Below are 19,476 nucleotides of genomic sequence, written 5' to 3'. Positions count from 1 at the left end.
CAAACCCGGGCAGATCACATACCTCCAGCCCACTGTCCCTGTAATTGAGTTAGAGCCCACCTATCCCGCTTCTATCGACCTTGAAATAGCCTTTCCTCACCACTGCCTCCGGCATTGAGCCTCCTCCATCAGACTGCCTTCCTCATCACAAGGTTCCGCCTCTTCCACCAAACCCTAGGCCTACGCAGCAGCATAGCCTGCGCCTCCTCGGTGGGACCTAGTGCCTCTCAGGTCACAGCCTGCACAAGACTGTGTTCTCCACCGAATCCAGTCTGCCCCTCCCCCATCAGTCTCAGTCTGCCACATGGCAGACTCCAGAATCAACAGAGGATCCCTGACTCGAGTCAACCCAGACCAGGCCTGGTGGGGGGTTGGAAAGAGCAGGTCCCTTTCCACCCCTAAACCCTCAGCTGGCCCCCAGCTTGGCTCGGAGGGTCCATCTTTCCCCCCATGATCACCAAGACTTTTCTGACACCAGGCCTGGCTTCCACCAGGCAGGGTCCTGGGGACCTCGCTGGGATCAACTTTCCTTTGTGGCCATCTGCCACTTGTCAATCTCTGCTCTCACTCGCAGAGCATTCCTCACCAGCAGCCAATCAGCGCCTCCACTGCTGGCTCCACGGAGCCGCAGCCTGGTGTGGCCAGGGACTCCAAGAACCCAAGCTCTGTTGCCAAAGGGCCGGTGGCCATATGCTGGGTCCGGGTCCTCACCCCATCCGTTTGGCCTCAGTTTCCCCATCCGTAAAATGGGACTGGAGAGGACTTGGTGGCTCTGACGTCTAGCTGCAGCCAGCCTCCTTGTGGAGCCAGGAGACCTGTTCATCCCCCACTCCCTATTTGTGCTTCCAGAACATGCTGTCAAGGGATGTGGATAGACGGGGCCCCTGTGAGCAGGGAAAGGGTGGCCCTTAGGACCCATGTGTCCTGTGGGATGAGGGTTGCTGCAGCTGGGTGCCCTGACTTCCACTTACTTCCAAATATCCGGCTACAGGACTCAAGCCCACCATGCCCCCATCTTCTCTCCAAATGATGGATGGCCTGCTACGGTGCAGTGCAAATTTGCCCAAGTCTAGACAGATGCCCCAGTGACTCAACACACCTGTAATCCTAGCTACTCAGGAGGCTGAAACCTGAGAATTGAGGTTCAAGGCCAACCTGGGCAGGAAAGTCTGTGAGACTGTTATCTGATTAACCACCAAAAAGCCCAAGATGAACCTGTGGCTCAAATGGAAGAGCACTAGCCTTCAGCAAAGAAAGTTAAGGGACAGTGCTCAGCCCTTGAGTTCAAGCCCCATAACCACCACCAACAACAACAAAGACTGACAGCCTTGATCTAAGAGAAAAAGCCAAGTGAGAATACAATGGCCCAAGATGAAGGCCCAGCATGGGCACACATACTGTCCAGCTCTTGGCCAAACCCATATGAGCCCTGGGGCTGAATTCCGGCTCATCTCAGTCTGGCTGCCACCTCCCCTGCACACCCCCACCCTCCTTATGCCACCCAGCCTGCCCACACAACGCTCTCCAAGACACACACTGACACCTCTAGGGGCTGCAGACTTGCATTATTTTATTTTGCTCTTTCCAGTTCAAAGCTACTATTATGGGCGTTTATAGTTATACAAATGACACTTACAAAAAATAAAAGACCAAGACACCCAGAGTGAGAGGCATGATGGGAGGTTGGGGCCCTGCCAAGGAAACACATGGCTTCTTCCTGCCCAGAAGACCCGAGATGTCAGTCAGACATGGAGCACCAATCACAGCAGGGCTCTGGCTGAGAAGGGTGGGCCCAGGGCTGCGGGTGGGCAGAACCAGGGATGACCAGCTAGGGAAGCAGGTGCAGGTGACAAGACCAAGACCCCTCCTCCCACACACACATCCACCAAGACCCCTCAGAACTACAACCAAGCTATCCTGGGATGCCTTCCACCCGTACATTGAAGAAAAAAAAAAATACTGATTTGGTCATTTTCTGTTTCCAGTCAGGCCAGGGTGAAAGGAATGAGATGGGGACAGGGTACCCCAACTGAGACCACAATGTGCAGGGAAGACCCTATGGCTGTCCAGTGGCTCCCCCTACCCCCCCCTCCCACTTCCAGCCAGGGAGCCGCTGGGTCATTGCAAGGTTGGATACAAGCAGCAGTCCAACCACACCCAAAAAACACACCTGTGGACAATATCTCAGGCCAGGTGTAGTTTCAATATCACCCAAGACTTCCCCCCCCACTTGATGGGGGGTGGGAGGGGGGTGTGGAAGAGCTAGGCTGGGGACAAGGGTCTGGCTCCAGGGGGGGGCTGAGGCAACTTCCCAGCCCCCCTACTTCTGGGCTACTTTCCAGGAAAATAAGGCTCACAGTTATCTGAGGTCAGAAAGAGGTGCCAGCCTTGCCCCATGGCAGAGGAGGGGGACAGAGGGACCTGAGGCTGCAGCCACTGACCCATGGAGGAAAGCAGGGAAAGGGGAATGGGGGCACCATATTCTCTGGGGTTTCCAGTTTGAAAGGCAAGGGGCTCACCACCTGCCACAGGGCCACCTAGAGAGCAGGGTGAGCAGGAAGGCCTGGAGGATCCCACCCCCCCCCCATGGGACCGGTGACCCTCAGTACTCCCAGAGCGAGGCAGGGTCAATGGTCTCCGCGCACGCCTTCAGGACCCCCGCATGGTCCCCTTTCAGGTAGCGCCCGCCCACCTTGATGGCCACTTTATTGTAGTCACAAAACTCAAAGAAGAAATCCACCGGGGTGTCGCTGCTGCTGGTGACGGAGGAGTCGCTGCCCACTGTCCAGTACTTGCCCGTGGAGTCTAGGGAGGGAGACCCCGTCAGGCTGGGCCCTCCCCATCCTCCCGCCCACCACCCCTTCTTCCTCTTGCCAGGATTTGTTCCAAGGTCATGGTCCCCCTGTCTCCTTCTCATCAGCTCCCGTGGGGAGGGTCCCTTCCCTGGATTTCATCTTCATTATTTTATGTCAGTACTGGGACTTCAACTCAGGGCCTGAATGTTGCCCCTGAGCATTTTTTCCTCTCAAGGCTGGTGCTCTACCACTTGAGCCAGCCACAGTTCCACTTTCTGTTTTCTGGTGGTTGACTGAGGATAAGAGTCTCACGGGGACTTTTCTACCTGGGCTGGCTTCAAATTCCATCCTTAGATTTCAGCCTGTTGAGGGCTGGGAAGGTGGCTTAGTGGTAGAGCACTTGCCTTGCATGCCTGAGGCCCTGGGTTCGATTCCTCAGCACCACATAAGCAAAAAGAAAAAAAAGCTGGAAGTGGCGTTGTGGCTCAAGAGGCAGAGCACTAGCCTTGAGCTGAAGAGCTGAGGAACAGTGCCCAGGCCCAGAGTTCAGGCCCCACAACCGGACCAAAAAAAAAAAAAAAACAAGATTTAGCCTGTTGAGTAGCTAAGATTACAGGCTTGAGTCACCACTGCCAGTTTTCCCTGGATTTCTGATGTCTGCTTATCCCTCACCTTCTCTGCCTGCCTAAGCTGGGCAGGTAAAAGTGACCCATACAGACAAGAGGAAGAAAAGGGGCTGCTCCCAGTGCCCAACCAAGACACACCAAAGCCAGAGCCAGGCAGGAGCGGGGCCGGAGAACTTGCCTTTGATGTTGTAGGCGCCGTTGTTGAATTCAAGCTGGAAGACATCATAGCTGGAGCGGTTGGCGTCCAGGGTGCCGGTGACCTTGCGGCAGCCGATGAATCCATGCTCCCCGCGAAACACGATGATGGGGCGGTTGATGAGCTTCATGAGGAACAGCTCCGAGTCCCCTGCCACAGGACAGGAAGGGACAGTGAGCCCCATGGCAGAGGGCAGGGTGGGGACTGGGACAGCCAGAGTTAGGGGCCACACAGCAGGTCAGTAAGCCTGGGTAGGGACCATTTAGAGAGTACTGTGTAGGGGTGACTGGCCCTACCCCCCAGGGTACAAGAACAGCATTAGGGAACTGCAAGTGTGAACACATCCCCCCAAGGCAGCAAATTACCTGCCATCTCCACCGAAGCGGCCAGCTGCCCGTTCTTCTTGGCTGTCACAAATTTCCCATTGGAGGCGCGCAGTGTGATGCGCCGATCACGCCACTCAATGTCAAAATAGCAGCTGGCATTTCTGAGGAGTGGAGACAGCATCAAGAGGGGGAGCTCTCTCTCACAGAATGGGGGTGGGCGGGACCTGGGCAGGCAAGTCGTGGGGGCAACTCACTTGGTGGACGCAGTGGACTGCACGCCCCCTGTGGCCGTCAGCATCCAATACTTGCCGGTGTGGGTGCGGAAGGCGCACTTCTTTGTGTCCCTGTCGATCTCCAGCTGGAAGGTCTCCTGGTCAGTCTCTTCATCCTGATTGGCTGATAGGTCCATACCTGCCGAGGAGCCCCAGGCTGGTCAGGTCGGCCCATGGCCATGTCCCTGTCCCCTAATGCGGGATGACCCACAACCTCATCACAATACCCACACACAGGGGTAAAGCACTGCTGAGACCCTGAGTGTGGCTCAGATCCTCTCAGCCAGTACATCAAGGCCAGCAGCTGGCAGGACTGGAGCACATGGGCAGGGCCAGAGAGCCAAAGCCAGCTAGGCTATTTCAGCTCACTTCCTGACTACAGAAGGAAGTGGTTCAGTAATCCCAGTACTCTGGAGACTGAAGTTCCAGGCCAGCCTGGCTACATTTTGAGCCTCTGTCTCATTTAAAAAAAAAAAAAAAAAACAGGCCCTAGACATGGTAGCTCAAGCCTGTCCACTTAGCTACTTGAAAGGCAGAGATCAGGAGGATTCTAAGGCCAGGCAAGTAAAAAAGTTCTTGGGACTCCAACCAAAGAATGGGTGTGGTGATACATGCAGGTCATCCCAGCCACACAGAGAAGCACAAATAGGAGGATCACAGTCCAACCAGCCTGGACTATGAGAACTTATGAAAATAACTTATGAAAATAACTAGCTGACCTTAACCCTAAACTACTCAGGAGGATGATCCTTGAAGGCTGTGGTTTAATACCAGCCCGAGCAGATAAATCCAAGAGACTTTTTTTCTCCAACTAACAAAGAGCAAAGTCAGCTAGGTACCAGTGGCTAATACCTATAATCCTAGTTACTCAGGAAGCCAAGATGCACAGGATAGAGGTTCAAAACCAACTAGGGTATGAAAAAGGCCATGAGACTCCCATGTTCAATTGACAAGCAAAAAGCCAACTGGAAGTGTGATTCAAGTGGCAGAGTACCAGACAAACAAGCAAGCTGAGCAAACACAGCCTTGAGTTCAAACCTCAGTGAAAGAAAGAAAAAAATAGGAAAAAAAAGAGAGAAAAAGAGAAAGGGGAGGAGGAAATAACACAGAAGAATTCCTGCCTAACAAGTGTGAAGCCTTAAATTCAATCCCGCAGTACCACAAATTACAAAAAAAGAAAAAGGCAAGAACAATAGTAATATTTTTGGCGCTGGGAAGGTGGCTCAGTGGTAGAGCGCTTGCCTTGCATGCCTGAGGCCCTGGGTTCCACTCCTCAGCAACACATAAGCAAAAAGAAAAAAGCCGGAAGTGGCGCTGTGGCTCAAGTGGTAGAGTGCTAGCCTTGAGCTGAAGAGCTGAGGGACAGCGCCCAGGCCCAGAGTTCAGGCCCCACAACTGGACCCAAAAAAAAAAAAAAAGTAATATTTTCAAACATTGTGCAAACAGACATTTTAGAGCCAAGGAGAAGAAACTCAAACATGTCCTGGGATTCGATTTTCAAGACTGGTTTTTCTAAGTTCTGTTGTGGTTATGTAAGAAATGGCCTCTTTCTTTTTTGGTTACAGATGGAAGTATTTCAGGATCAAACGCCCTGGTGTCAGAGATTTGCTTTAAATACAACCTAAACCAGGGAGAAGGGCACCAGTACAGATGGTGCTAGTTCGCAGAACAGGGCAGGGAGGGGTGCGGATTTGTGAAAGTGAAAATGGTTAAATAAAACAAGAGCTTGGCCTGGGTGCTCAGCTACTCCGGAAGCTGAGATCTGAAGATGGTGGTTCAAAGCCAGCCCAGACAGGAAAGCCCATGAGATTCTTCTAATTAACCACCAAAATGCCAGAAGTGGAGCTGTTAACTCAAGTGGTAGCATGCCAGTCTTAAAAAAACTAAAAAACAAAAATTCAGGAACAGTGCCCAGGCCTTGAGTTCAAGCCTGATGACCAGCAAAAAATTAAATTTAAAAAAAAAAGCTTTGGGGCTGGGAAGGTGGCTCAGTGGTAGAGCGGCTTGCCTTGCATGCCTGAGGCCCTGGGTTTGATTCCCCAGAACCGCATAAAAAAAAAAAAAAAAGCTGGAAGTGGAGCTATGGCTCAAGTGGTAGAGCGCTAGCCTAGAAAAGCTTTAAGACAAAGTCATACTTAACCCTGCCCTCTCTAGCCACACCCTGCCAGCTCAAGCTTCAAGAATATGCGTGTGTCTACCCACATGTGCCCAGCTTGGGGAGGTGGCAGACAGCTTTCTGCCTCACATCTGTCTGTGCACAGGTTTCTAAGAGATAATCCGACTGAACTGCACAGACCTCAGCCACTGACCCCACCCACCAATGGGGGGAGGGAACTCTGCTCCCCACCCCCACCCTGCATATCTGCGGGTTTTGTTGTTGTTGTTTTGTGGGGTTTGGGTTGTTTTTTTTTTCCAGTTGGTCATGAGGCCTGAACTCTGGGCCTGGGCACTGTCCCTCAGCTCTTCAGCTTAAGGCTAGCACTTGAGCCACAGAGCCACTTCCGGCTTTTTCTGCTTATGTGGTGCTGAGGAATTGAACCCAGGGCCTCAGGCATGCAAGGCAAGCGCTCTACCACTGAGCCACCTTCCCAGCCCCCACCCTGCATATCTGAGCTGATGCCTCAAGCCAAAACCTGCAGTGAGATTTTTTTTACAACAGGAAAAAAAAGAGTCCCATTCATCCATTCAACAAAGTACCTAGATTCGTGTGTGTATGCCATGTCATCCATTCAACAAAGTACCTAGATTCGTGCGCGCGTGCGCGTGCGTGCACGCACACGCGCACCAGCCCTGGGGCTCAAAGTCAGGGCCTGAACGCTATCCTTCAGCTCTTTTCTGCAAGGCTGTTTACACTACCACTTGAGCCATAGTTCTACTTTTAGAGAGCTGAATGTCACCCACCTTCCTGTCTGGGCTGGCTTTAAACCTTGATCATCAGGTTTTAGCCTCCCGAGTAGCTAGGATGACAGGCCTGAGCTCCTGGTACCTTGCTGGAATGGCCCTGGATTCTAAAACAGCAGCCCAGAGCCATGGGGCACTCTCTGTGATGTTTGCAAGCCTCTGGGCTCCATTCTGAAGCAGGGACCCAGGGGTGGGTGTGGCCAGTACACCCCATGGTAGGACCCATCCTTATCTTTAGTTCATGTCTGTGATGGAAGGTGGTTTGGGTTCCAGCCCCATTCTAACCAACCATGTTTATGTGCCACTCAATGGAGAATCTACTTCCCAGAGTGAAGTGAAGCAAAGTAGCCTGTCCTTGGTCAAGGTCACATGACCAAAAAAGAAGAGAAAAAATTATAGGAATAATGTTGTCTTAACCAGATGCAGTAGTTCACACCTGTAATCCCAGCCACTTGGGAGGCAGAGATCAAGATTGAGGTTTATGGGCAGCTTGAGTAATAAGATGCTGTCTTGCCGGGTGCCTCAGGCCTGTAATCCTAGATACTCAGGAGGCTGAGATCTGAGGATCGAGGTTCAAAGCCAGCCGGGGCAGGAAAGTCCGTGAAGCTCTTATCTCCAATAAACCACCAGAAAACCAGAAGTGGCGTTGTAGCTCAAGTAGTGAAGCTCTAGCCTTGAGCTGAAGAGCTGAGGGACAGCGCTCAAGTCCAGAGTTCAAGCCCCACGACCGACAAAAAAAGAAAAAAAAAAAAAAAGATGCCATCTCAACCAATAGCTAGATATAAGCGGCATGGGGCTGTAACCTTAGCTCTAGGAAAGGCTTAGGTAGGAGGATCTGGATTCGAGGGCAATCTGGGGCAAAACTCTGAGACCTTATCTAATTCTGACTTGAGCAGACACCCCCACAGCCGCACCCAAGAGCACAGCTCTGGGCTGGGGTCCCCTCCTTTCATCTCCCCAAACCAGAGGCCTCGCAAACCAAGCTGAGTTGCCTCACACCCACCACAAATGAAAAATGAAACACCGAGACAGGCAGCTATCCCCACGCAGCCACGCCCAGCCCTGGCCACATGTTGGCATCTGTCCAATACACGTCCATCCAGAGGCCAGCGGGGGCCAGTGAGCTAGGAGAGCCCCTGCAGGCGGCACTCGGTGAACAGAAGGGGCCACGCTGCAGCTGAGCCCTGCACCACCCCAGGCAGCCTCTGCGTCGCCCAAATGCCCAGCGCCAACACCAAGCTGGACAGAGGAAGAAGCATTATTTGCCCAGAGCCACACAGCTCTGTCCATCAGTTTGGTGAAAGGCCCAGACCAGCCAGTGAGCCACCCATGCCCGGCTGAGTACCCTTAGGCAGATGCTTTCAACTTCACTCTGCCTCAGTTTCCCTACCTGCCATAAAGGTCCAGTTTCTTTCTGGAATGCTGGAAGGACAAGGGGAAGGGGGACCTGGTGCCTGCAGACTCCTCTCCCCCCCCCAACCTCCTCTGGGTGGGGGGGGGGGGGAGGCTCCACCCTGGCGGGAAAGACCACATTTGGCCTTGGAGTCTCTAATTGGAGCCCTGTTGCTATGGCAACAGATTTTCTGCGGGGATTTGTCTTTTGATCAACTGCAGCACAGAAAACCTGAGTCAGACTCACAGGAACCTGGGGGCCGGGAAATGGGGGTGCTCCTGGCTGAGCCAAGCCAGGGGCCTGGCTCCCCACCAGAGCCCTGTAGCCCATGGCTTCCTGCTTCCGCCTCTCAGCCAGTCTGCCTGCCTTCCCCCTCCTAGAGCCCCATCTCCCACCTTTCACTTAAACCCAGTGGTTCCCAGATCCCCTCAATTTGTTCAAAATGGAGACTTTGTCTACCCCATCTCATCTACAGAGAAGCTTAGAATCCCAGACTAGTGAGTTCTTACAGCTCTCCCACCCCTTCAGATCCCTCCATCCTCACCCTAGCCAGGCCTCCTCCGGCAAAGCCCAACCTGGTGGCATAAGCCTATCATCTCAGCTACTCAAGAGAGAGAGGATCTCCATTTGAGGCTAGTCTAGACAAAGTGAGACCCTACCTCAAATAACAAGCTGGGCATGGTGGAACACGCCTGTAACTCCGTAGGAGTGGGAGGAAAAAGGACCAAGTACAGCCCTCAGCCATAAGATTCACACCCTTCCCTCCCAATAATGAAGGCCCCCCCCCTCCCTTTCCCCCACTCTGGCAGCAGTTCCCAGCCACATTTGGGAAGCACAGACCTGAGCCTCTAGAAAGCCTGCCCAGAATAGCCTCAAAGACACGCCCACCCCTATGGCTCACAGTCCTTGAGTCACCCACATCCCACCCCAGGGAGCTCTGCTGACACAAGGACCCCAAGATCTGAAGGTAGTGGAGGCCCACCCTCAGCCTCCCAAGTCCCCTCCCCCAGTTTTGAGTCTCTTCAGACTCAAAGATGAGCCAACTCTGCCTGGCTCCAAGGTCTGGCTCCTCCTGCCCCATCATCTTGAATCATAACCATGACACCCCAGTGAACTAGCTCAGGCTGGCAAAACACTTTCAGGCTCTCTGCTCCCCAAGGGCCTTGGCCACTTGCTCCAGCCTCATCTTCCCCAGGGCAGAAGGCGCTGGACACTGCCCCACACGTAGAGCCTTGGAGAATCAGCACCTATCAGGTGCTAGGGCCTTGCAGGTCCTTCCATTCTCATCTCCCAATTTTCTGGGCCACATTGGGCTTTCTCAGTGCTCTACCTCAGGACCTTTGCACAGACTGCACCATTTGCTTTGTAACCACATTCCACACATCCAGTGTGTGTTACCTTCTATATACCTCTAGCTCAGCTCAAGTACCCTCTAAAAAAGGATCTCCTTCATCTAATCTGGGACCCTGGTCCTGTTCCTCTTGTGTATGTCCCCAAGAGAATATGGAACTTAGCACTGGATCTCAGCATGTCCTCATGTCTGCAAAACGGGGTAATTCTGCCCTCCACCCAGCAGTGGGACACAGAGAGAGGGAAAACAACAGGTTCAGCTCCTATTTAGGGCGTCCAATCTACCCAGTTTTGCATACTTGCTGACTGGCTGTGTGTCCTGGAGCAAGTGGCTCCACTTCTCCGGGCCTCAACTCAGCAAACTCAGGCCCCACCTAGTCCTCCACCTTCAACCCCACCCCGTGGGGGGTCTGGCAGCTCTCGGACAGGGCTCTCATCCAGCTATCTCCAAGGCCTGGGGTCCAATTTCCCATCCAGGGAAACAAGAACTTCACAGCATCCCTCCCAACTCCCCCAATCTCTCCAGGAGACTTTTTGCTGCAAACAGCCTCTAGGCAAAGGAGGACCATACGCAGAAGGCCGAGACACCGGCGATGGGGAGAACCTGAGAAAGTAGGCCAAGAAAGGGGCTCATTTCTGGCGTCCAGGCCTGTCGGAAATGGCCCAGCTTGTGGGAGGCCCTGGAGGGGACGGATCGAGTTGCAGCCAACTGTTCCCCGCAGGGCCCTTGGGGACGGGTTCACTCCAGGGTAGGGGCTTCCCGAGGGAGCCCGGCCGGGGTCTCCCGGCGCGCGCCGAGGCCGCCCTCCGTCGCCCGGCCCGGCGCGGCGGGCGCAGGGCGGGGTGGCTGGCGCGCGGCCATCCGCGCCACGCTGCTAGCGGGCCGCGGTGCGAGGAGCGAGGCCAGCTCCGGGGCGCCCCCGGGACGGAGATCGGGCCGTGGGGCGGCTCCCGGGGCCGCGCGGGGGGCTCCGCCGCAGGGGGGAGCCGCCAGGGCCGCTCCCCTCCCCCGCCCCGCCGCATCTGGTTTTCCCATCTGCAGAGCCCGAGCAGGACAAAGGGGGCGAGGGAGGGCCCAGCCGCGGCGACCCGCCCCCTGCTCACAAAGGCCGCGGCCCCGAGCGCGGGGCCGGCGGGGGAGGCGGGGCCCGGGGGACGGGCCGACACGGCGGGCACCCCCCCCCAGCAGGGCGCGACCCCACCCGGCAGCGGGAGGAGGGACGGAAAGACCGGGCGCCCCCCCCGGAGGGGGGAAACCAGCACCCCGCCGAGATCAAACACCCACCCAGCCTCCCCCCCAGCCCAGCCCGGGAGGGAACCGGTGGAGACGCTCGCCCGGGCCGGGGCCTGGGGACGCGGAGAGGGCCCAGGGGCGCGCCCTCCCCAGGAGCTGTGGGGCGCCGATCGTCAGACTCCGCGCGCGTTGGCGAGGGGAGCCAGGTCGGGCGGGGGCCTGGCACGTACCTAGGTCGGGCCTAGGGCGCCTCGTGACCCCCGCCCGGGGTGGGAGTTGTGCAAGCGGCGCCCCAGGAGGGGGCCGGACCTCACGTCCCGCGGCGGGGCGGGGGTGGCCTGTGCGCCGAGCGGGGGGGTGCACAGGGGCGAGGCGGGCGAAAAAGGGCGGGAGTCTGGGCAGGATGCGGAGGGCGCTTTGTGCGGGGACGCGGGACACGGAGGGCGACGTCCCCACTCACCCTGGCGCGTGGACACGTTCCTCTCGTTGGCCGCCTGCAGCACCACCTGGGCGCAGCTCTGCTCCAGCACGAAGAGCTCGTCCTTGCCCACCTTGGTGGCCTTGCCCGCCTTGAGCGTGCCGCTGGGCCCCGACGGTGCCAGGTAGCGGCCTTCGCAGTCGCGGAAGGCCACCTTGCCGGAGCGGAACTCCAGCGTGTAGCCGGTGGCGGGCTCGGGCTGGGCCACCAGGCGCCCGTCGTGGCGCAGGAAGCGGTGGTCGGCCGTCTGCACGCTGTAGCGCTGGTCCTGGAAGGCGAGCGTGATGAGCGAGTCGACGCCCCAGGGCACGTCCCGGTCCACGGCGATCTCGTCGGCCGGCCGGGCGCCCAGGTGAGCGTAGCGCTTACGGGTCAGGCTGTAGATGTTGACCTGGGGGTGCATGGCGATGTGCACGCTCCACTTCTCGGCCGGTGACACGGTCTGGGCGAAGCACGACAGGCGGTCCTCGGTGCCCCCGAAGTAGCGTCGGTGCGCCTCGGACTGCAGCGACCAGCGGCCGTCGTCGTGCGCCACGATTAGGAAGCGGCAGTCGGCGCCGGGCACCTCGCGCTCGCAGGTCACGTTGCCGTCCTTGTCGGCCGCCAGGTAGCGACCCAGGTGACTGCGCAGGCACACGGCCGCGCTGCCCGCCTCGTCGGGCGGCTGCTCCAGCGTCCAGATCTGCTTCTTCTTCAGGCTGCTGGCCGACGCGTTCACCTTGAACCCGAATGCCTCAGCCGTCAGGTACTTGTTGCTGCAGTTGATCAGGCCGAATTGGATCTGCACAGCCTCGGCCGTGCCGTTGGCGGTCATGGTGGCGGGTGGACGCAGGCCCCGAGAGCTCGGGGATGGGGAGGGAAGATGGGTGGCAGTGGTCCCCGCGGCGTTGTCCCGGCTCCTTTGTCTGGCGGACGACGCCCGCACGCACCCTCCGCAGCGCTCCACAAAGCCGGCCCGCGGCCCCCCAGCGGCTTTATATAGGCGCGGTGACGTCAGCGCTGCCACGCCCACGCCCCGCCCCCGGGTTCGGCGGGGAGGGGGCTCTGCCGCTCCTCGGCCCCCGAGCGGAACGCGCGCAGGGCGCGGCTTGGCTTTCCGGGTCTTCTCCCACTGCACCACCCGCTTCCCATCCGGGTGCCTTCACCCCGCCCTCTGCTCCCGCGTGAACACATCCCCACCCCCGGACGCCCCTCACCCCGAAGCTGCCGAAGCAGCTGAGACCACTGTGCAGATCGGCTCTGGGTGGAGGCGGGGCAGGCCCCCCCCTCCCCAGGTGGCCTCAGAGCCAGGCCTGGCTGGAGCCGGGTCCGGGAGCAGCTTGTGGACCTGAGGAGGGGCCTGCACACCCCAATCCGCCCCCAACCAAGCGTGTCTCCTTGCAGCCTGGCCCTTGTGCGCCTTGGCTGAGATTCCCCAGGTTCTGCCGGCCCCGTAGGTCGCAGTGATGGTGACAGTGAGCCCCTGACCAGCGCCCCATCCTAGTGATGCACCAGCGACTGGGACGTTGTTCCCCATAGATGAGGTGGATCTGAGAGGTGGACGGACCGAGCCCTGGATGAGCCCAACCCAGTAGGGACGTTCTGCTTGTCCACTCACCCACCCACCTACCACCCCATCGAGGAACACTTCTCTTTTCTAAGCCTGTGGAAGGCCCAGACATTTTCTGGGACATTCCGGGCATGCCAGGCAGCCCCTGGAATGCCTGCAAGACCACACTGCCCACAAGGCAGGGGCCCCTGCCCTTCCCAGCCACAGGCCAGGACACCAAGAAGGCCAGTCCTGAGCCTGTGCCATACAGTGGTGGTCCACTACTGTTCACCAGGAATTCCCCTCCAAAGCCAGGCACTGGTGCCTCAGGACTGTAATCCCAGCTACTCAGGAGGCTGAGAACTGAGGATCGCCAAAACTAGCCCAAGCAGGAAAAGCTGTGAGACTCTTACCTCCAACCAACTACCAAAAAGCCAGAAGTAGAGCTGGGGTCCAAGTGGTAGAGAGACAGCTTTGAACTAAAAAGCCAAGAAAGAAGGTCTTAATCCTTAGTTCACACCCCATACTGCCACACACAACACACACATACACACAATCACATCTCTGAGAGTTTTTGATATTTTTTTCATCTCTAATAAAAGGGGCATGGCTGGGCAGGCCTGGCCACACATACCTGTAATCCCAGGTACTGAGGAGGCTGAGATAAGAGAATCTCTTTTTGTGTGTGTGTCTGCCAGCCTTACTCAGGGCCTGGCTCTGTCCCTGAGCTTTTTTGCTTAAGGCTATGCTTTACCACTTGAGCCACAGCTTCACTTCCATTTTTTTGGTGACTTGGGGACGGTAATCCTCAGATTTCAGCCTCCTGAGTACTTAGGATTATAGGTGTGAGCCACTAGGACCTGGCAAAAGGGTCTCTATTTAAAACTAGCCTTGGTAAAATTTTAAAGACCCGCCGGGCGCTGGTGGCTCACGCCTGTAATCCTAGCTACTCAGGAGGCTGAGATCTGAGGATTGAGGTTCAAAGCCAGCCAGGACACGAAAGACGGTGAGACTCCTATCTCCAATAAAATCACCAGTAAACCGGAAGTGGCGCTGTAGCTCAAGTGGTAGAGCGCTCGCCTTGAGCTGAAGAGCTGAGGGACAACGCCCAGGCCCAGAGTTCAAGCCCCACGACCGACAAAAAAAAAAAAAAAAAAATTTTAAAGACCCTATCTCAAAAACAGAAATGAAGAGTCTGGGAAGGTAGCTCAGCGGTAGAGCGCTTGCCTCGTATGCTTGAAGCCCTGGGTTCGATTCCTCAGCACCACATAAACAGAAAAAGCCGGAAGTGGTGCTGTGGCTCCAGTGGTAGAGCGCTCGCCTTGAGCTGAAGAGCTAAGGGACAGCGCCCAGGCCCAGAGTTCAGGCCCATGACTGGCAAAAAAAAAAAACAGAAATGAAATCAAGGATAAAGGGGAGGGGGGGGCACATGTCTCAAGTAATAGAAAACTTTCCTAGCATCCTGAAGTCCCAGGGTTAAATCCCAATACTGGGGGGAAAAATAAGAAAGAAAAAAAAGAGGCGGGACCATGATAATGGGAAAGCAGGCAAGAGGATTAAAGGGGTTCACACCCAAGAATTTAGACCTGGGATGTGAGACTGTTCAAACTGGTTCAAACAAGGAAGATCTTGGGCAAACCTAGACAAGTCAGCCATCTTACTCAATAAGTAATTAAGCAGAGCCTGGCCTGCGTCAGAGTCCAGTCAAGTCCAGTCAATACCTCGGTTTGATTATTCACTTAACATCATCACCCATCACCAGGGCAGCCTGAGGGTATAGTTGGTCAGCAACAAGCTTATGGATTGATTGGTGCCCCTCCCCCACCTGCAGCCCACTTGTTAGATAAAGGGAACTCTGGTAGGAGGGAGGGGACCTTGCTGATTTCCCTCCCACCCACCCCCCATCCCCACAGGACAAGTTTAGGTGGAATGAACAGAACAGAGTAGAGGGACTGAACTGAGGGAGCAGTCAGGGTACAGGATTAAGATCGATTTCAGCAGATGCAAGTAAAGCTTTAAACCGGGCACCTGTGTGCCATGACAGCTCATGCCTGTAATCCTAGCTACTCAGGATGCTGAGATCTGAGGACCCTGGCTTGAACCCAGCCCAGGCAGGAAAGTCCATGAGACTTTATTTATTAATTTTTTTGTCAGTCATGGGGCTTGAACTCTGGGTCTGAGTGCTGTCCCTCAGCTCTTCAGCTCAAAGCTAGCACTCTACCACATGAGCTACAGCGCCACTTTCAATTTTCTGACGGCTTTATTGGAGATAAGAGTTTCACAGAGTTCCCTGCCAGGGCTGGCTTTGAACCATAATCCTCAGATCTCAGCCTCCTGAGTAGCGCTAGGATTACAAGTGTGAGCCACTGGCACCTGGCTGGCCTGAAACTCTTAATTCTCTTGTCTCAACCTCCAAGAGTACTGAGATTAATGCCTAGCTAACTCTACTGTTTTTTCAATTTTGTTTAATCTATTGGCAGTGCAGAGGAATCAAACCAAGACCTTGAATATGCTAGAATGCTAGACAAGCACTCTACCATTGAGCTGCATTTCCAGCCTTCATGCCACTGTGTGTGTGTGTGTGTGTGTGTGTGTGTGTGTGTGTCTGTCTGTCTGTCTGTCTGTCTGTCTATCTGTCCTTATCGGGGCTTACTGTTGTCAACCTGAGCACTGTCCCTTAGCTTTTTTCCACTCAAGGCTAGTGTTCTACTACTTGAGCCCCAGTTTCACTTCTAGCTTTTTGATAGTTAATTGGAGATAAGAGTCTCACAGACTTTTCTGCCTCAGCTGACAGATCTCAGCATCCTGAGTAGCTAGGATTACAGGTGTGAGCCACCAGAGCCCAGCTAAACTCCACTATAACCATTATATATAGTTGTTGTTGTCTGTCATGGGGCAGTATCCCTGAGCTTTTTTCTCTCAAGGCTAATGCTCTATCACTTTGAGCCACAGCTCAGCTTCTGGTTTTCTGGTGGTTAATTGGAGGTGAGTCTTATGGATTTTTTTTTTTTTTTTTTTTTGCCAGTTGTGAGGCCTGAACTCTGGACCTGGGCACTGTCCCTCAGCTCCTCAGCTACCACTTGAGCCAGAGTGACACTTCTGGCTTTTTGTGCTTATGTGGTGCTGAGGAATTGAACCTAGGGCGTCATGCGTGCAAGACAGGCTCTCTACCACTGAGCCATCTTCCCAGCCCAGTCTTATGGATTTTTTTTGTCCAGACTGGCTTCAAACTGTGATTCTCAGGTCTCAGCCTCCTGACTACCTAAAATGATAGATTTGAGCCACCAGCACCCAGCAAAACTCCACTATATTTTTTTTACGTGATGGGTAAATTAACAATATTCCTGCTTTCACACAGAAGTATGTAAACACATTCCTTTTCACTGCAGCATAATATTTTGTCATTTCTTTTTCTTTTTTTTTTTTTTTGGGTCCGGTTGTGGGGCCTGAACTCTGGGCCTGGGTGCTGTCAGCTCTTCAGCTCAAGGCTAGCGCTCTACTACTTGAGCCACAGTGCCACTTCCGGCTTTTTTCTTTTTTCTTATGTGGTGCTGAGGAATCGAACCCAGGGCCTCATGCATGCAAGGCAAGCGCTCTACCACTGAGCCACCTTCCCAGCCCTATTTTGTCTTTTCTTTAACAAGTCCCATTCTGCAGCTGATCTCCTACTGTGACCAGACCTTCCTGTCCCAAGAATCAATTCTTCAACCACAAACCAATGTATTTTTATGCTTTCTTTTGGGGGGGGAGAATGGGGGGGTGGCCTGGACTTAGGTCATCCATGTACCACGCCAAAAAAAAAAAAAATCAAGGCTGTCAAATCTCAGCTTGAATGTTTGTAGTGACGGAGAGGTCACACTGGCGTCCGAGCAGGGCCAGGGTGGATGACAAACACTTCCCCTGTTCTGGTGTAGAAGAGGACTTGGCCATGAAGGAGAGACAGGAAAGAGAAGTGACTCTGATGGCTGAGTCTGATAAACACAGAGCTTTGAAGACAGAGACGATTATTATTATTCATAGGAGTCGCTTTTGTTGTTTGAAGGTCAGTGGAGGAAGGAAATACCAGCCAGGTTTGGCAAAGGAACCTCACACTGTTCCTTCCTCCAGTCTCCTTTCCTGGGCCCCGCTCTGGGTCCCACCCAGACAGATACAAGTCACACCATCCTTTCTGCCAGTCCCACCTCAGATCCCTCTGGGGAGAGATGGGGCTGTGGACGCTGTGTCCCTGAGCCCCACGGGACCCAAGGTGCCACCTGAGCCTCTGTTGGAACCAGGGCATGGCACCAGAGAGGGGAGGTGCTTGGCTGTGGCCACCCCTCGCTGGCCACAGTGTCCTGCACCAGATCCAGAGGGGACATGAGGCCACCAGCAAGGGTCACTCTGTTTGGGCAGCCAGGTTTGAACCCAGTTTCCTGAGGGAGGGCCCAGGCTGACAGCTGTGGGGGCCCCCAGAATGGCTACTGCTCAACAGGAGTGACCGCCCCAAAGGCAATCACTGCACAGCTTTTTTTCTCCCCATTTATCTCAGAAGCTTCCTACCCGGGATCCCCCTCTCACCCCAATTTTACAGCCTCACACCTCCTCCTGATTTCCTAGAAGTTCAACCTTACACCTTCCTGCAAGCTCCCACTCAGCTGGCTGGCTGGAAGTAAGAAGATTGAGAGTTCAAGGCTATCCTGAGCTGCATAGCCAGATCTTATCTTAAAAACAAAAGAACAGGGGCCGGGAAGGTGGCTCAGTGGTAGAGCGCTTGCCTTGCATGCCTGAGGCTCTGGGTTCGATTCCTCAGCACCACATAAGCAAAAAGCAAAAAGCCGGAAGTGGTGCTGTGGCTCAAGTGGTAGAGCACTCACCTTGAGCTGAAGAGCTGAGGGACAGTGCCCAGGCCCAGAGTTCAGGCCCCACAATCCGACCCCCCCAAAAAAAAAAAAGAACACCAGGCACCGGTGTCTCACCTCTGTAATCCTAGCTACTCAGGAGGCTGAGATCTGAGGATCACGGTTCAAAGCCAGACTGGACAGGAAAGTCTGTGAGACTCTTATCTCCAATAAACCACCAGAAGAAACACAGAAATGGTGCTGTGTCTCAAGTGGTAGAGTGCTGGCCTTGAGCTGAAGAGTTCAGGGACAGCTCGAGGCCCAGAGTTCAAGCCCGACAACTGAAAAAAAAAAAAAAAAAAAAAACATTGCATGCCAACAACTTGGGCCAAAAGTAAGAGATCCTATCTAAAAATAACTAAAGCAAACAGGACTGAGGGTATAGCTTAAGTGGTAGAGCATCTGCTTAGCAAGTTTTGGGCCCTGAGTTCAAATCCCTGTATCACCAAAAGACCGGACACAGTGGCTCATGGTTATAATACTAGATATTCAGGAATAGAGACCTGGAGGGTCACAGTTTAAATGCAGCCCAGGCAGGAAAGTCTAAGAAATTCTGCCTCCAATAAACCAGAAAAAAACCAGACTGGAAACATGGTTCAAGTAATATAACACCAACTAAGCAAGTTAAGCAAGTGCCAGGCCTGAGTTCAAATTCTAGTACCAGAGGGATAAAAGAAAGAAAAAAAGGGGCTGGGAATGTGGTTTGGTGGTAGAGTGCTTGCCTAGCATGCATGAAGACCTGGGTTTGATTCCTTACTACCACATATACAGAAAAGGCTGGAAGTGGTGCATTGGCTAAAGATAGAGTGCTAGCCTTAAGCAAAAGAAGCAAGGGGACAGTGCCCAAGCCCTGAGTTCAAGCCCCACAACTGCAAAAGAAAGAAAGAGAGAAAGGAGAGAGAGAGAGATAGAAAAGAAAGAAAGAAAGAAAGAAAGAAAGCCGGGCGCCGGTGGCTCACGCCTGTAATCCTACTACTCAGGAGGCTGAGATCTGAGGATTGAGGTTCAAAGCCAGCCCAGGCAGGAAAGACTGTGAGACTCCTATCTCCAATAAAGCAGAAAACCAGAAGTGGTGCTGTAGCTCAAGTGGTAGAGCGCTCGCCTTGAGCTGAAGAGCTGAGGGATAGCGCCCAGGCCCAGAGTTCAAAGCCCACAACTGACAAAAAAAAAAAAAAAGGAAAGAAAAAGAAAAGAAAAGAAAGAAGAGAGAGGATGGGAGGGAGAGAGGGAGGGAGGGAGGAAGGAAGGAAGGAAGGAAGGAAGGAAGGAAGGAAGGAAGGAAGGAAGGAAGGAAGGAAAGAAGGAAATGAACAAACAAGCCAAGCACTAGTGGCTTACAACTGTAATTCTAGCTATTCAGGAGACTGAGATCTGAGGATCATGGTTCAATGCCAGCCAGGGCAGGAAAGTCTATGAGACTCTTACCTCCAATAAACCGCCAAAAAGCTAGAAGTGGGGCTGTGATTCAAGTGGTAGAGTGCTAGCCTTGAGGACAAAAGC

General features: G+C 54.5%; 1 protein-coding gene across 1 annotated transcript; it reads right to left on the bottom strand.

Annotated features, from left to right (window-relative positions):
- Positions 1-1,548: 1,548 nt before the first annotated feature.
- Positions 1,549-12,507, bottom strand: Fscn1 (fascin actin-bundling protein 1). The gene is made up of 5 exons (XM_070033480.1): positions 11,554-12,507; positions 4,198-4,354; positions 3,983-4,104; positions 3,600-3,767; positions 1,549-2,805 (listed from the first exon to the last, which is right to left on the bottom strand). The coding sequence occupies exons 1-5, from the start codon at positions 12,383-12,385 to the stop codon at positions 2,603-2,605; spliced, it is 1,482 nt and encodes a 493-aa protein (XP_069889581.1). The 5' UTR covers positions 12,386-12,507; the 3' UTR covers positions 1,549-2,602.
- Between the last annotated feature and the right edge of the window lie 6,969 nt (positions 12,508-19,476).

Source organism: Dipodomys merriami, unplaced genomic scaffold, assembly GCF_024711535.1.
Source record: "Dipodomys merriami isolate MVZ:Mamm:240054 unplaced genomic scaffold, mDipMer1.0.p SCAF_22, whole genome shotgun sequence".
NCBI classification, from domain to species: Eukaryota; Metazoa; Chordata; class Mammalia; order Rodentia; family Heteromyidae; genus Dipodomys; species Dipodomys merriami.
The sequence above is the reverse complement of the archived record's forward strand: the minus strand, read 5'-3'. Positions and strand labels throughout refer to the sequence as shown.

What these genes read in the sequence shown, in the direction of transcription:
- Fscn1 (XM_070033480.1), bottom strand. Translation starts at nt 12,385, where the DNA reads ATGACCGCCAACGGCACGGCCGAGGCTGTGCAGATCCAATTCGGCCTG. An exon ending in CGCTTCGGTGGAGATGGCAG is followed by an intron (nt 3,768 to 3,982) that starts GTAATTTGCTGC and finishes GTCCTGTGGCAG; the next exon opens with GGGACTCGGAGCTGTTCCTC. An exon ending in CGGCGCCTACAACATCAAAG is followed by an intron (nt 2,806 to 3,599) that starts GCAAGTTCTCCG and finishes CTCCCTCCCTAG; the next exon opens with ACTCCACGGGCAAGTACTGG.